The 14,946-nt window shown below is 40.4% G+C and overlaps 1 protein-coding gene across 1 annotated transcript; it reads right to left on the bottom strand.

The window, feature by feature from the left end:
* Nucleotides 1–6,918: 6,918 nt before the first annotated feature.
* LOC104416623 (leishmanolysin) lies at nucleotides 6,919–14,784 on the bottom strand. Its single transcript, XM_010028015.3, has 17 exons — nucleotides 14,164–14,784; nucleotides 13,115–13,471; nucleotides 12,891–13,031; nucleotides 12,625–12,757; nucleotides 12,397–12,510; nucleotides 12,236–12,309; nucleotides 12,087–12,161; nucleotides 11,735–11,827; nucleotides 11,520–11,580; nucleotides 11,003–11,335; nucleotides 10,166–10,292; nucleotides 9,955–10,054; nucleotides 9,046–9,115; nucleotides 8,813–8,968; nucleotides 8,622–8,717; nucleotides 7,880–8,205; nucleotides 6,919–7,529 (listed from the first exon to the last, which is right to left on the bottom strand). The coding sequence occupies exons 1-17, from the start codon at nucleotides 14,245–14,247 to the stop codon at nucleotides 7,278–7,280; spliced, it is 2,592 nt and encodes an 863-aa protein (XP_010026317.1). The 5' UTR covers nucleotides 14,248–14,784; the 3' UTR covers nucleotides 6,919–7,277.
* Nucleotides 14,785–14,946: the final 162 nt, after the last annotated feature.

The following is a 14,946-nucleotide window of genomic DNA, read 5'->3' as shown; positions in this document are numbered from 1 at the left end:
ATGACCTTCTGGAAAAGAGACAGTGTCACGTTTAGGCCAAAAGAAAGAACTTTCCATTGGAAATGTTGGTTTGGGATACAAAACCCTATTTTTGGTCTGTCTTCAAGATGGATGCTCAATTGCCAAAATCTGGCTTTAAGATCAAACTTGGAATAAATATGGGCTTTTGATAATCCGGTAAAAAGGGAAGTTCTGAAAGGTAAAGGAAATTTGTCATTTTCAAGAAAAATGTTAAGAGGTTGATGGTTTATTACCAACCGCATCTTCCCTCTATTTTGCTCTGCTCGCTTGTTGACATATAAGGCTTCACAAGCCCATTGAGAATTTGAAATTTCAATAAGGCCTTGTTGCAGCAATTTCAAGCATTCCTTCTGAGCAACAATAAGATGTTCTAGGTTCATTCCCATGTGACTCACCTTAATTGGATTGATGTCTTCATTTTTTTTTTTTAAGAGAATACGAACAAAGAATTCCAGATTTTTCCATAAATGATGAGAACATTTTTGAGCAAATTCAAAATAAGATTCAGAACAAGATTCTAATAGCTTCTGCACAATTGGATCTAACAAATTCATTTGAATGGAAAAAAAAAATTGGATATTGAAAAATTTAGAGAATTGGTCCTTATACTTAAGACTTTTTACAGGAATGATACAAAGCTAAGAAATCTGAGTTATGATGTCCCACCCAATGATCAAATTTTTGTTGGGAAGACTGGTGCCGAAGATTTTTGTGGTTATGGAACACTGTGGAAAAAACTTGATAGTTACCAGAGTGGTTCTTACATTCGTAGAAAAAGTATCTCATGTGACAAAATTAAAATATCGAACACGGGAAATCCAATATTTTTCAGGAAGAACTTTAGTATCTAAGATTGAGGAACTTGCTCCAGTATCTATGAGAGCAATTACAGTGATAGGTTTGGCAAACTTTGAAGTGAAGATTTTTACAAAGAAATTGGGACAATGAATTTGGCTGGAAAATATATCAGGATCTTGTTCCAAAGAAGTAAGAGATATGTGAAAAATGTCTTTAAAATCCGATTCTAAATCAGTCTCACTAGGAGTCTGGTAATAAGAAATGACACAAAGAGTTTGTTCGGAAGGTTCTTCTTTCGCAAAAAATAAGGATTCAATATCATCATTTTCAAGTGAAAATTCCAGTTTCATTCTCTATATGATGTATCAAATGGTTCTGACATTTTCTTGCTTGGGGGCAGTTTTTGGCGAAATGCCCCTTTTAATTGCAGATGAAGTATCGAGTTGATTTCTTGTGGCCTGAGCAATCTTTCCGCTTGCGCAAATATCGCCATTTCTTCTTTCTACTGAAGTACTTAGATCCATGCCTAGATTTCTTTATCCAGAGCTTCTTAAAGTGCTTCTTTTTCCTAGAAGTTTTTCTGCAAGAACCATCACAATCTTGCTTGGAGCATTTGATTCTTAGCTTCTGGCGAGAACAGGCCTTATCGAGTTCTGTGTTGTTTGTGAGATAAGTTTGAACCATTTAGCGCTTTAAGCACAAATCATCAAGGCACAAATGGATTTCTTGTTGTATTTCTCCCAACAAAATATCTACAATTCTCCATTATCTGTTAAGAAAAGATCTCTCAACTTGTTGAGATAATTATTTGGAAATCGAAGTCAAGAAGACTTGCTTCAGGTTTGGATCAGCTCCAATACCATAGAAGAGCTTAAACATTTCTCGATAATGTTTATTAAGGTGCCTTTTCAAAATAGAGCAGCATTTTCTTTCGAAGAATTCTCTCATTTTGAGCTTATGAAAAAATGGTATAGGAGGGAAATGGCATGGCTAAAATTTGGTGAAAGTAAGAATTGAACTTAGTCTTGTTCTATCACTGATTGCCACCAATGTTTGAGGCTACTCGTAAACCTTGTGACAAAACCAAAAAGGACATCATACTTATCCTGATTGGTAAGAGCTTGGACATTTAACCAAGTATGGAATTCTTCAAATCTCTTTGGCCATTTAGAATAGGAAATGTCATCAACAATAAAAATAAAATAAATAAATAAAGTGTTTAGATGTAGACACATGCTAAGGAGGATTGTTTGGCTGAACAACCTCTGGTTCAAAAGGGTTTGATTCCATATCCTGGTCTAGAGGATTGGCCATGAATATCGATGAAGTTACTGGTGCAATAGGAAAGGAATCAATTATAGGGATTGAAAAGGATGAAAAGGATGAGAGAGATACCGAATCTAATTTAGTTTCCAAGTTATTCGGGAAAACCGGTTCTGATGGAAATAAGATCTGGTTTTCCAAAGCAACAAGATCGCGCTGAGGATCGGGCTGTTGTTCCTGATTGCCCAAATCTTTTAAGAATGCTTCTAACGGATTCGATAGCATCATTTGGTTTGGCTTTTCCTTTATAACAGGTGAAGATTATGCATGCATCTTCTCATTTCCCTTTTCTTTCCTTATTCGATCCAGTTCTTTGAGGCGATTTTGCATCTCTACCACATTTGTTTTATCTTGTCTGATGGGAGCATCTATAAGAGCAACAAAGATAGACATATGAGGTGGTGGAGGTGAATGTTCTGTCCACAATGTAGTCGGAAATGGGTTGAAAGGATTGAACCTTCCTTCTTCCAGGAGTTGGATTTGTCTTTTTAGCTTTTTTATTTCCGCCTTCGGACTTTCAAGATGATGATATCCCAAATGCTATATGGATTCCAAGGCATGTAGCCTCTTTTGGAAGCTTGAAAGCATTTTCTTGGTGATTTCATCATATCTTCGAAGATCTTGTTACACATTCACAATTTTGGAATCAATTGCTTTGAACGCATTGTTATGTACTAAAAGAGTCTCTGATTGCCAATTCATGACAGCTTCAGCAACAAGAGTCCTTTTTCTATCTTTCATGTTGATCCCATCAGTGGGGGCAGGTATTTTGGGAACATGTCAATATCTGCCTTGTGGATCAATGAATTCTTCTGGAGTAGGGAAACAAAAGGGCATATTTTCTCGTGCAAGCGGCAGAAAGTCTGCTTCACATAACATAGCAATGGAAGAGCTAGGTGGTGTTACTTGTGGTGTTTCAAGTGGGTAGGAATGCCTTTTCGTTCCCTTAAAGATTGGCTTGTAAAACGGGGAGATAGCTGGTTTTTTCTGAGGTGGAGATGGAGGAGGTGATGGTGGTGGTGCTGGTGAGACGGAGAGAGGAGCAGTGAACTCTGATGGTGGAGTTGGTGCATAAGAAACTATAAACTGGAATTTATCACATTCACCAAGAGTATCAACGGAGGAATCTCCGTTCAAGTACCTTTGGTACATAACATCCTTTGGCTTCTTGCGTTTCCGTTAAGTGTAAACCACCAAATTTATGGGAAAATTGTTCAAAAAATCCTAAAAATACTATAAGATAGCCAATTCAATTCCAAACTTTTCAATTGTATCTATTTAGTCATAAACATTTTGAGGAGTTACTAATATAATCTTTCCGGCCAAATATCTAAATAATAGATTTAGAATTAAATTGAAAATTCATTAAAAGGTATAGGATTAAATTATCCTAATTAAAATGTTTAAAACTGACAAATTATTGAAAAGCTTAGGATTCGCAAAATTGAAAAATTTAGGATTAAATTAATTTCCGTACAATAGATTTGGGACTTCTGGATAATTATCCCCCACATCTATACAACGCATCTTGTTCGATTGATTCACTGCTTCGTGAATAGCCAACCGCTAGTAACAATAGCCAACTTCACGAAACTTCTTGTTCCTTATCAATTAATTCACAGCCTTTTCCCTTTCAAGAAGAGCATGCCCACTCCAAATCTTGATCTCAGCTTTGCACAGCTTTCCCAGCATTACAACTTAATAAACTTGCTCCCAAATTCCTCTGGAAACTTCACAGTCAGTGAAAAGATGGTCTCCAGTCTCTGGAAACGAAGCACACAGTACACAAATCTCACTCAAAGTTGCATTCCATTTCCTCATCCCGTCTTTATACGGTTGGCAACCTATTACTAATAGCCAGCCAACCTATAATGATATGTTTCAGTATATTTGGCATAACCAGACCATCTTGTGCCAGGGGGCTTTAGCTGCTGTAATTCTAATTTTTCTCCAGGTACTATCAATAGTGAATTTCTTGATGGTTTCTGTCCAAGAAATCTTAGTAGGCTGATTGGAATTGGGATATAAACTTCCTTATGTCAGATTGTGTGCAACTGACTCCTCTTAGAAGCGGGTCAAGCCCATTCACCACCTGCAATAACATCAGCAACTCCTACGTTTATCGGGAGACCAGCATCATAAACAACTCGATGAGAAAAAAAAATCCACCGAAGTGTCTAATGGATGCTAAGGATCCAGCCACAGGAAATTATCTCTGCCATCGCCAACAGCATATGTAAGCAGAGTTTTAACCTCAGCTATTAGCTTCAGTAGTTTCCTCCAAATATAAGAGGAATGAACAGATGGAGGTATTTGCCGGAAACTTTGCTGCTTTAGCAGGTAAGTTCTCACTCAAGCTACCCACAAGGATCTAGAGCAAATCCAGATCAATTTCATAGCAGTAGCTCGAGTCCATTGATGAACTTGTTTTGCTGACGCGTGTTTTACTGATGATGTGCCGATTTTCATGGGCAAGCACACAACAGTCCATTTTACCCTGACTCCTGTTTTTCCATTTGTAGTAGTTCACAAAAAGGAATTGCATCAGTTTCCTGCTTTTCTAATAAACTTCTCGGGCAAGAGAAGCATACTACAGCAGTATAAAACCATACTATATATCACAGAGCTGACTAGTTCAAGCGTTCCTGCAAAGGAGAATCCTCTAGCACTCTAACTTATAATCCTCTCAACTAAAGATAATCTGAGACTAGTGGAAGTCCCAAGAATTTGATAGGCAAATTCCCTAAATCAAAACACTCATCTGGGCCATTTCATTCCAAACAGTGGCTGAAATTCCTGAAGAATATATTTAAGTTTTTGCAGGTTTTAACTTTAAGCCTGAAATGGCACAGTAGTTGTTGAAAGACATTCAGAATTACCCTCAGAGATGCAAAGCTTCCATTCGTCAAAATCGGCACATCATCAGCAAAACACGCGTCGGTTTAACTTCAGAGCAAATTAGATGATGTGGGAACCCCCGCCACTCAGCAGCTCTATTTGACATAGGAGACAGCACACCAATGACCATCACAAAAATATATGGAGATACTGGGTCCCCTTGTCTAAGGCCTTTATCCCGTGGAAAATAACCCCCTATCCCCCATCAATAGTGCCAGAGAAATAAAGTGAGGCAATGCGCGCATCATCGAGCCCATTCGACAAAGCTAGCAGTGAGCATCCGTGCTGTTGAATATGAAAGGCCAATGCACCGACTTACTCTTCCTATGGTACTGCTCCATAACCTCATGCACAAGCAATGCATTATCCATCGTCCTCCTTCAACAAAAAGCACACTGGGTAGTGGAAATGAAAGTAGGTATGACTAAAGTCTGTGCCTACTTACATGCCATGAATTCTTCAGGAAATGGGAGGACTATCCATCAGATGGATAACCCCATTAATAGACCATAAAGCTTACTGTAATAACCTTTACTTATATTAAAACTAAGGTACTTTATAAAGGGCGGAAACCAGAATTTTATGGATAAATTTTGGGCATGAAAATCATGACCAAATTTCTAATAAAGAGTTGACATGAAAGATGAACAACAAAGTAGATGATGTTATAATATAACCAAGAATCTGGTTGGTATAACCAAGAATCTGGTTGGCCCAACAAGTATCCGCATTGCCAGTTTTCTATGCTCGTCGAGTTGTTCGAGTGGTAGTGTGAAGAAAAGCCTCCAATTCTCATTAATGCAATGCTTCATGTACCTAATAATCTGAGGATACAGGTTACAAATCTTCAATTACGAAAAGCTCTCGAGAGCTCAGGACAATACTCTGGCCAAATGATCAGGAAATATAAACTTCTATCCGATAGTACTTGCCTAGCTCCTTACCGCCCATCATTAAATTCCACCACACAAAGCTCCAAGCCGTTTGGCAATACTTGATGAACTCTTGTTCTTTGATTCAAAAATTGTTTAGGCATCAGGGAGGGGACCTTGAGTCGATGCGGTACCCCATTTCTAATTTAGTAAAATCTTTTCAACATTCTGTTTGCCTATTTAGACTAGACTTGTATATTCGGGTTCTCTTCACGGTTCCACAGCCATGTCTAACATGTCCAGAGACATGAGTGAGGTTCATAACAGGTCCTCTCAAAGAGGCTGGACGCAGCATTTTATCTCAAAGCTTGTTTGTGAGCTGAATTGACCATTCTATTACTATCATCATCCCTAATAAACAGCAATGTCATCACAAGTTGAAAAGCTCCTTCCTCCCCAACCAAAAAAATCTCTCCCGTAAGCATGAATATGAATATCTTAGAAAATCAACTAATATAACATCTTGTATCTTACCCGATATCCTGTCCAATTCCACATCCATGAATGATATCAAGCTCCACCTCTGCATCCTAATCGAAACATAGAAATGCACACTCAAGAGGCTTTGACTTACAATATCGTGCCCTAAGGTTGTCCAATTTAAAAGCTCACACTTCTTCACGTACAGAATGAGAACACAAAAGAACGCTGGCCATAAAACCAAATTACCTTCAGCCGAAAATAAAGAGAGAACATATCCAAATGTAGCTAGAAGATAACATCCTCATAGTACTACAAACTGACACATAAATTTCAATGTTCAAGATCATATTTCCATGTGCTGTTGAATTTGTCTATTTGGGTCTCTTCCAGAAAATTGCACCCACACATCTACATACTTGAGGAAAATCTATTAAACGCACATGACAGATAAACATAATGCACATGATCACTTGCCAATGAGCTTGGAATCGCAAGAGAGAAGATTGGAAAGAACTGAAAAAGGTAAAAAGACAAAGCTCAAAATGCGCTTTCTTTTCCTGTCGAGGCCTTCGGCCGAATACCATATTCTGAATTATCATCCTCTGTTCTTTCTACATTTCATTTTCTTCTCTTCCATTCCTCTTTCATACAGTTCAATATTTTTTTCTCTACAACTGGCTTTCATCTTCAAAAGCCCAAATATAGAATTAACACACTCGCCCAACTTTCCTCAAATGCAGTTGGGCTGAGCCAAAAATAAAAATGAGGGGAAAAAGGACCTACATCTCAGACATGTGCACCACGTGCTGCCCTTTCCTACAATTAGACCCTAGGATAAAATTACAAGCCGAATTGTGACGCTACAAAAAAGAAAATTCCGAGCTACCTGTACAATACAAACATTTGTTTTAAGGCTTCCAGGGCTTTTGAGCTTCTTCCCTGCATGGCCAATCCTTTTATATGAGCAGTTTCATCAGAACCTGTGCATTGGCTTCCATGTTCAGTCTCACCACTGAAAAGGGTTAGGTCTGAGCAGTCAAGGGACGCTCCACACGCTCTATTGTAGGATTGACAAGCCGAGTGGCACACTCGAAGCCTGTTGTCTCCATCCTTGTCACACTTTTGGATTGAGATCTGCCATATTTTCAGATGTTATTAGTCAAGTACCATTAAATAATTTGTGTACCACATGAATGCACAACCTCACATGCAAATAAGGGTTCGAATGTGATAACATGGTTCATGAAGTACCAGGATATTCATCCTGGAACCACTCCTAGATAAGTTATTAAGTTCTGTCACTCGATAGGGGTCAATTAGCATTAGACAGATAGAAATTATGTTCCCACAATTGCATGCACCATGGCCACGAAAACAGTTTGAATGGACTTCTAATGTTCATAAGAGAAATGCTCTTCCTAAAGATTTATAACTAGGGCAAGTTTGAAAAAACTCCAGTCAAAGGTTTAAAGAGCCATACTCACCCAGCAGGCTAGCTTTTTAGCAGCTGCATCGCAGTCATACTGTTTGTTAAACAGATTATTTATTAGCTTTCGAGCACCACCTGGAAACAGACGGTGATAATTGGGCATGACAACAACTTCTTCTAGCTGCTGCAGAACACTTGGTTCACTTGGTGCACAGTGCTGCCCAGACTTTCCTATCTCTAGCACATCTTGGCAAACTGAAAGAGTGGACAGAAGCTTGGAACTATTCTGGCATGTATATCCAGCATAGTCTGAGCAACGAAATTCACACTTGCCATTATCACAGACACCGCCATGGAGACTGCACTGTTCATCACAAACTTCTGCAAAACAAACACCCTGACACTACATGAGAAAATCCATTTTACCACTGCAAGAATCTGACTTATGTCATCAATGAGCTAAAAGAATAGTCTTGCTTATGTTTCAACCACAGGGAAAATTCAGCTACAAACTGAATTTGAGAGTACATATACACAAACCCATCCCACAACATGAAAAGAAGAATCAGTCCTTGCATCAAAAGCAAATCTCATTGAGGACAAGGTCTACTACGTTTTGAGAGTATTTTTTTTTTTTTTTTTTGTGGGGGAGGGGGGTGGCAAAAGAGTAATTTATTCCTTATCATTTTGACCCTATATATTAGAGTGGAAGCAACCACAAACTAGCATCCAAAACCAAATGGAGGGCCAGTCAGAAATTGCTAAAGAGAACATCTGTAAAAGAAATGTCACACTACCAGTTGAGCAGTCAATGCCAGTGTATCGGTCGTCACATTGACATACACCACTCCTCAGGCACTTTCCATGACCGTTACAGTTGCCAGGACAGGAACCTGCACAGACAAAATACGACTTAGATATTTTGCTGCGAGGAATTTTGATATTGGGGCTGGCCCTGTGATCAAGGGGAAGGAGGGATAGAACTCACGTTTACTACAATCATGCCCATGGAACCCTAGAAAACAATCGCACCTCCCATCAATGCAATCCCCATTGAAGTTGCATGAATTTGGACAATGCCCACCAGAAAGAGGGGGCAAGCCAGTGCTACAGAGTTCGTGATAAGCTGGGCAGATCAATTCACCTACCAAAGGAAAGAAAATGAGACAAAAAGTTCAAAACATCATATGAAACATTATATGCAGAGTAAAGCAGAGATACCATTAAAACCAGGAAACTGAACTGGTCCGCCAGCTTCAGGGCATACTTTCCAGATTCCATCCACTGCAACCTGAGGATTAGAAGTAACCATTTAATAGAGAACATACAATAATGAACCAGACAATTTGGAAAATATTTTAACATGTGATGAACTAGTACAACCCCTTTCAAAGTCTCATGATAGAGCAACTTTTCACTCATTAGAAGGATGGAAATTCGTTTAAATCCCAGAAAGTGTCACATTTGTCGCTTGTGCTTGGGTGAGGTTGCTGGTTTTGGATGTAAAAAGCTAGGAGATAGGACCCTGAAGCTGTGGATAATCCTGTTCTATGTAATCCTTAGTTAAATAGTTAATTCATTCCTTAGGGACACAAATAAAAGAATCTAAATATTTTATTGCTTTCATAGATTTAAGGTGTTCAATATTCAAATCACTCCCATAACCATGTCAAATAAAACCAGAATATGGAGCACCAAATATCATAGCTAAAGGCACAACAGCCCCCAAGCATAACTAACATCTTCAGGCAGCAAGCATGCATAGCAAAGACAAGGTATCCCCCTAATTTATGCCAATACAACCCATTAGTTTTGGCCAATTATTAGCAATCGATCCTATTTGTAGGCAGGAGGCCAGGAGCTTCTGTGGCAATCAATTAAATCAACTCATCAAACAATGAAAAACCATCAATCAACATGCACCTAGCAGTTGAAGCTCGAATTCACTTAACTTACAATAAATCTTCAAATTTCAAATATTCAAAACTTTAAGATATTTTTAAATCATATCTTAGTCGCAAACTTCCTAAGTTACAGTAAAAGCATCCGAAACTATTGGATGAACTAAGGCACAATATCTGATGAATTTGAATTCTCTCAAGAAAAGACTAACCAAAGCCAGGAACTTACCTCCAACGAATTATTTACACACCTATGCCGATAACAACCATTCCCTTGGCTCATTGAACCCCGCAGAAACCCAGTACGTACTAATGATGAGGCCATACACCTATCAAATGAGAAATAGATGCTTTTAACATGTGATTCTCCAACTTCATTGCACAAACAAATCAGATGGCCTGCCAAAGCAGTGTACGAAACACAACATAGAAATGCCTACCTGGAATTACTTCCCCGCACTTCACCCAATATCTTATCAGGAGGCCTTGTACTATTAGTATCAGTACACGACCCATCAGAATAAGCAACGAAGTATGTACAGTAATCTGCCAGGGAGGACTGCCCACCTGCAAACAAATATATTCATCGCATCATCTTCGAGGGATTCTCTACTAATTAACTGTCAAGAATTGAACATCTACAACACTGAAATTCAGAAGACCAAGACTTTTGACCCAAATATAATAAAGAGGGAGTGCCAATATGACCTTTTAGAGCAAAGTAGGGTACAATCGCGATTTATTGCTCAGTAAAAGAATTTGAAAACCATGTCTTTTTTGCTTTCACTACTTCAAAGTTTTTGCACTGGAGGTTTAGATATTCTGACAAATTACCCCAGCCACTACCATCCTCAATTGGCCTTCGCAAACCATGTCAGACCATACTTTTGGTGCCCCAAAGACCCCCAAGATCTACTGGAAATTGTAATCAGAACTTTCAATAACGACTTAACCTGTCATGGAATCACGAGTGCATATTCGTAATTGGAGTATTTAATAACTCAAAAGTAACGGAAATAGAACGAAAGGGCGCAAAACAACACCAATTGACTACTGAAGCAAGAAGGTGAGATTCTTGAGGGTTTAACTATTGACTCAACAACAATATACAATCCGAAAAACCAAGCAATGTCTAACATAATAACTGCAGCTGCACCCGCAAATAGAGTAGATTGGTTATACTTAAATGGAGATGCACAAAAATGAACAGACTATGCACTACATTATAGGAATACAACCACCAAAAGAAGTGATGACAAGATAGGACAACCACACACCTTTGTTAGCTTGTGGAAAATAGCGAGCCCATTGAGGGAGGTCTCCACTATAACTTACAATTGGGCAATAACCCTCTGCTTCCCTGTTATATGTACAGCCTGAAAATTGTGTTGTATTGCAATGATAAGCCCCCTTCCATTGATTGCAAGGGGAAGTGACAAAATCAGTTCCTTGGTTGCGGCCCCAATCAAGACGGTCTGCCATACTGTAATTGGCCTTATACCAACCACTGTCTTCCAGTAAAGCAAGAGTCATTTTAGAAACCACGGATCTTGTATCAACTGAACCAGTCATAATCTCGTTCATAAGTAGCCTTTTTTCCCAGTGAGACCCTAAACACAAGTTATCCATGTAAGCTGATAATCAAAATGCTAGATAACTTTAAAAGGGAAAAGGTGCTAGCTAACTTAGAGACTTCAATGACAAACTTCACTACTTGAAACAGCTATATCAGAATCACATAAAGCAAGACATGGTTAAAGGGGGAGATTGAGGAACGGGAATAGAAAGAAGAACCTGATGTGCCTCGTCCACCCCCATCTTCCAGCTCCAAGCCAGTAAAATTCTCCGAAAATGCCTACAAGAATCATTTATTCAATTTTCTAACAATAAACCAGACGGTTCAAAATGAGAGAATCCCATGACAATGATTATTTGATGCAGATCCAGAATTAAATCAGACAACAATTATTATTGCAAAATTGAGCTGAAGAATGCAAGCCGCTCATTACCCCATAATGAAAGCGAGAGTGCATGAGAACACGTGGAAGCACAACACGGGTAACCATACGCCCAAGCTTTTCATCCATTGCTTGTTCTGTGACCTACAAGAGAGTGGCATAGCAGAGAGTCATACGGCCAATAAACTAAGCAACCATATGAAAGCTAAAAAATGTCAATATAGCTGATAAAACTAAGAATAAAAGAGCCGGATTAAGAAATTGTTGGGATCGAATAGGAAGTAAAAACCATGTCAGACAGTCATTTAATATGGAATTATAATTGAGTGAATTCCCAATATGAGAAAAAGGCTTTAACACTAATTTGAGACTGGATGACAACAGTGAATACTAAACCATTTACCCGGCTACGCCTTCTCATCCTCTCATCCCTAAAGTGAGCAAAAGCATGGGGGTCAAAACCGAGTACGTGCATGACCTGGAAGGACCAAAGTTATTGATTAGAGCAAGTGCTGACCTTCTGGAACATTTTAATTTAATGTTACAACAAACCTCATGTATAAGAGTGGCAGAAAGTAGCGTCTCTGCTTCAGCAGTTAAATGGCGAGGAGCAACATTAACATGTCCTATAGATATGAACAAACAGTTAGACAAAATTCTGTAGTAAAGGTGCTAGAGAGATCTTTCATTTCATATAAAGCACCAGCAGTTACCAGCTATTGCACGACCCCATTGATCACGTTCACATGCCACTGCCCAAGCAAGCGTGTTGCCCGTGGTTGGTCTGGTTGTTACCAACAGAACTAAATCTGAATTAGCAACACCACCTACAAACAAAGCAGAACAGGGTGTTAAGACTCACCAAGACACTTTACTTCAATAAACCCATTGACGATGAAAGCAATTGTGCAGTGAAGAACACTCAATTATTACAAAGATACCTTCAACATAATCACGTGGAAGTTGTACACCTCCATCTTGTCCACACGCAGAGTATCCACTTAACCTCAAATTCCCTTTTACGGGCTCCACAGCGAGGGCTCTACTGAACCAGTCGACTGTTTGGCCTAAAGCCTGCATCATGCTCTCACTTAGATTCTGTACTCATTCGCAAGCCCTAATAGCCTTCATCCTAGAGACATTTATGCCACTAGACAAACAAAGAAGATGGCAAACAATTAGATTAAGAATGAGCTAAAGTTTAAACCTTGCGTAGCCGACGCTGTTTGTCATCTCCAGCGATATCATCCTGGGTGCAATTATACAAGCAGTCACTGAAAACTGGAGGTTCACCGTGTGCATTACAAGATGGGCCACCAGGGAGAGAATTAGCAGGGGGCTCCCCTAGCTGACAAAAAGCAAACAAGCCTCAGCAGAACGACAATAAGATAAGTGAAGCGGAGAGCCTAAAAAAGCTTTAAACACACCAACCTTCACAATATCGCCAACATTTCTGCAATCTCTGTCAGGAGAGTGGCCGACAGCATCATAATTTAGATATATCCTGATAGGCTGCTTTGCATCCTTTTGATGGAATGGCGATGTGGACAATCCAAGTAATCCCCTTCCTTTGCGATGCAATGGTTTCGACACACCAGACTCCTGATAGACCTGTGGGGTTACTAAGTATACCTTATGACCAGGCCGTCTCCTTTGTTCAAGTATTTGGTCATGGATGCATGAATGTGAGACAATCTTTTCACTTCCTTCTCCAGGGTCATGCCATTGGTGGGGTTTCTCAGCAATACTAGCATTTACAGCTTCCGAACACAGCAAAAACAGTACAATCTGAAGTGTCGCACATGTTAATAAAAAAAGAATTAATAAGTCAGGCAATAAGATACCAGAAAGCAAAGGAAATCGACAAGGATCGCATAGGAAAGCCCATATGGAAGGTTCTGAAGGTATCTAACAAAGTACATATAGGACTATAATGAGAAAACGACACCAGTTTATGCCATACAAACACAGTGATCTGAAACTCCCATATACTAAGTTGAGCTGAGGAAGGATCAACAATTTAACTTCTCTTTCCCTCCAACCTCAACAAATGTAAGATCGCGATTGCCAAAACCAGTAACACGGTCGTAGGCCAATTAATTATTCGACAGCCAAGGTCCAAAAACAAACAAATTAGTCACTCTATTTTCCAAATTAAGTTCCTCGCAAGCTCAATTCGACTCCTCAAGTAAACACTAACCCAGGTTTATCCTTCGAAACATGCACAAAAATTCTAATGAACGGGAATTGTGTACAGCAGCGCAAGCTGAAATCCACAATTTCCTTCATTTCTTTCTCTTCTGAACTTCAGCAAACACATAAAAAGCACAAACCCACACATTCCATCTCAATGACCAACGGCGGCACAAACGAAACCCCCAAAAACCCCTTACATCCCCGACCCCCAGATGCGCGCACCCCGAGCTCGCAACGAGCAGAAACCTTGGAATCTCACTCGCAACGAGGCAACTACAGCTCACCTCGACAAGGACGATGGCGAATCGGAGATCGGCGACGAGCCAGGGCACGGCTAGAGAGCTCCTCCGCCGGACCGTCACCTCCATGGAAGGCGGCCGAAGTCAAACACGCGGGAGAGCTGCAGGGGCGCAGTCCTCATCGATCCCATCAAGCCGGCGGCAGCGCGCGGATCGGGCGCAGGGCTCGGGAGGATTTCCAGGTGGTCCGCATTTTCAAGCTGGATGCGCGCACAAACACGGAGGCGCTCTCGCTCTCGCTCTCACTCCCACCCCAGCCCAGGCCCAAGAGCGAACCCAGATAGGCGGGAGAGAGATTGAGCTCCTTCCAGTTCCAGTTCCAGTTCCAGTTCCTCTCCAACAGCTGTGCCTGCCTATGCCCAGACAAACGAGACGAGAGCTGGAATCAGAGGAGGGGAGAAGGGGTCAAAGAAAACGAGGGACGGGGATTCGTGGGTCGGGGGTCGGGGGTCGGGAGGTGGATTTATAATGCGGACCGATTCGAAGAAATCAGGTGGGTGGGCGTCAAACGGTGCTGCTGCTGGTGCTGGTGGTGAAGAGGTTGGGACTCGACTTCGCTTCAGTACATGGAAAAAAAGGCAGAGCGAGGGGGGGAGGAATTTGGAGGGTTTTGGTTCAACTGAAATGGGAACAAACACAACAGCAACAGCTACAGTGACAGTGGGAGGAGAGATGAGAGAGGAGACGAAGGAGACGAAGGAGAAAGTAGAGAGAGAAAGTAGAGAGGAGAAAATCAAACAGATTGGGTGGGGGTGGGTAGGGTAGCGA

Source organism: Eucalyptus grandis, chromosome 6, assembly GCF_016545825.1.
Source record: "Eucalyptus grandis isolate ANBG69807.140 chromosome 6, ASM1654582v1, whole genome shotgun sequence".
In the NCBI taxonomy this organism is placed as follows: domain Eukaryota; kingdom Viridiplantae; phylum Streptophyta; class Magnoliopsida; order Myrtales; family Myrtaceae; genus Eucalyptus; species Eucalyptus grandis.
This window is presented reverse-complemented; position numbering and strand designations above follow the sequence as displayed.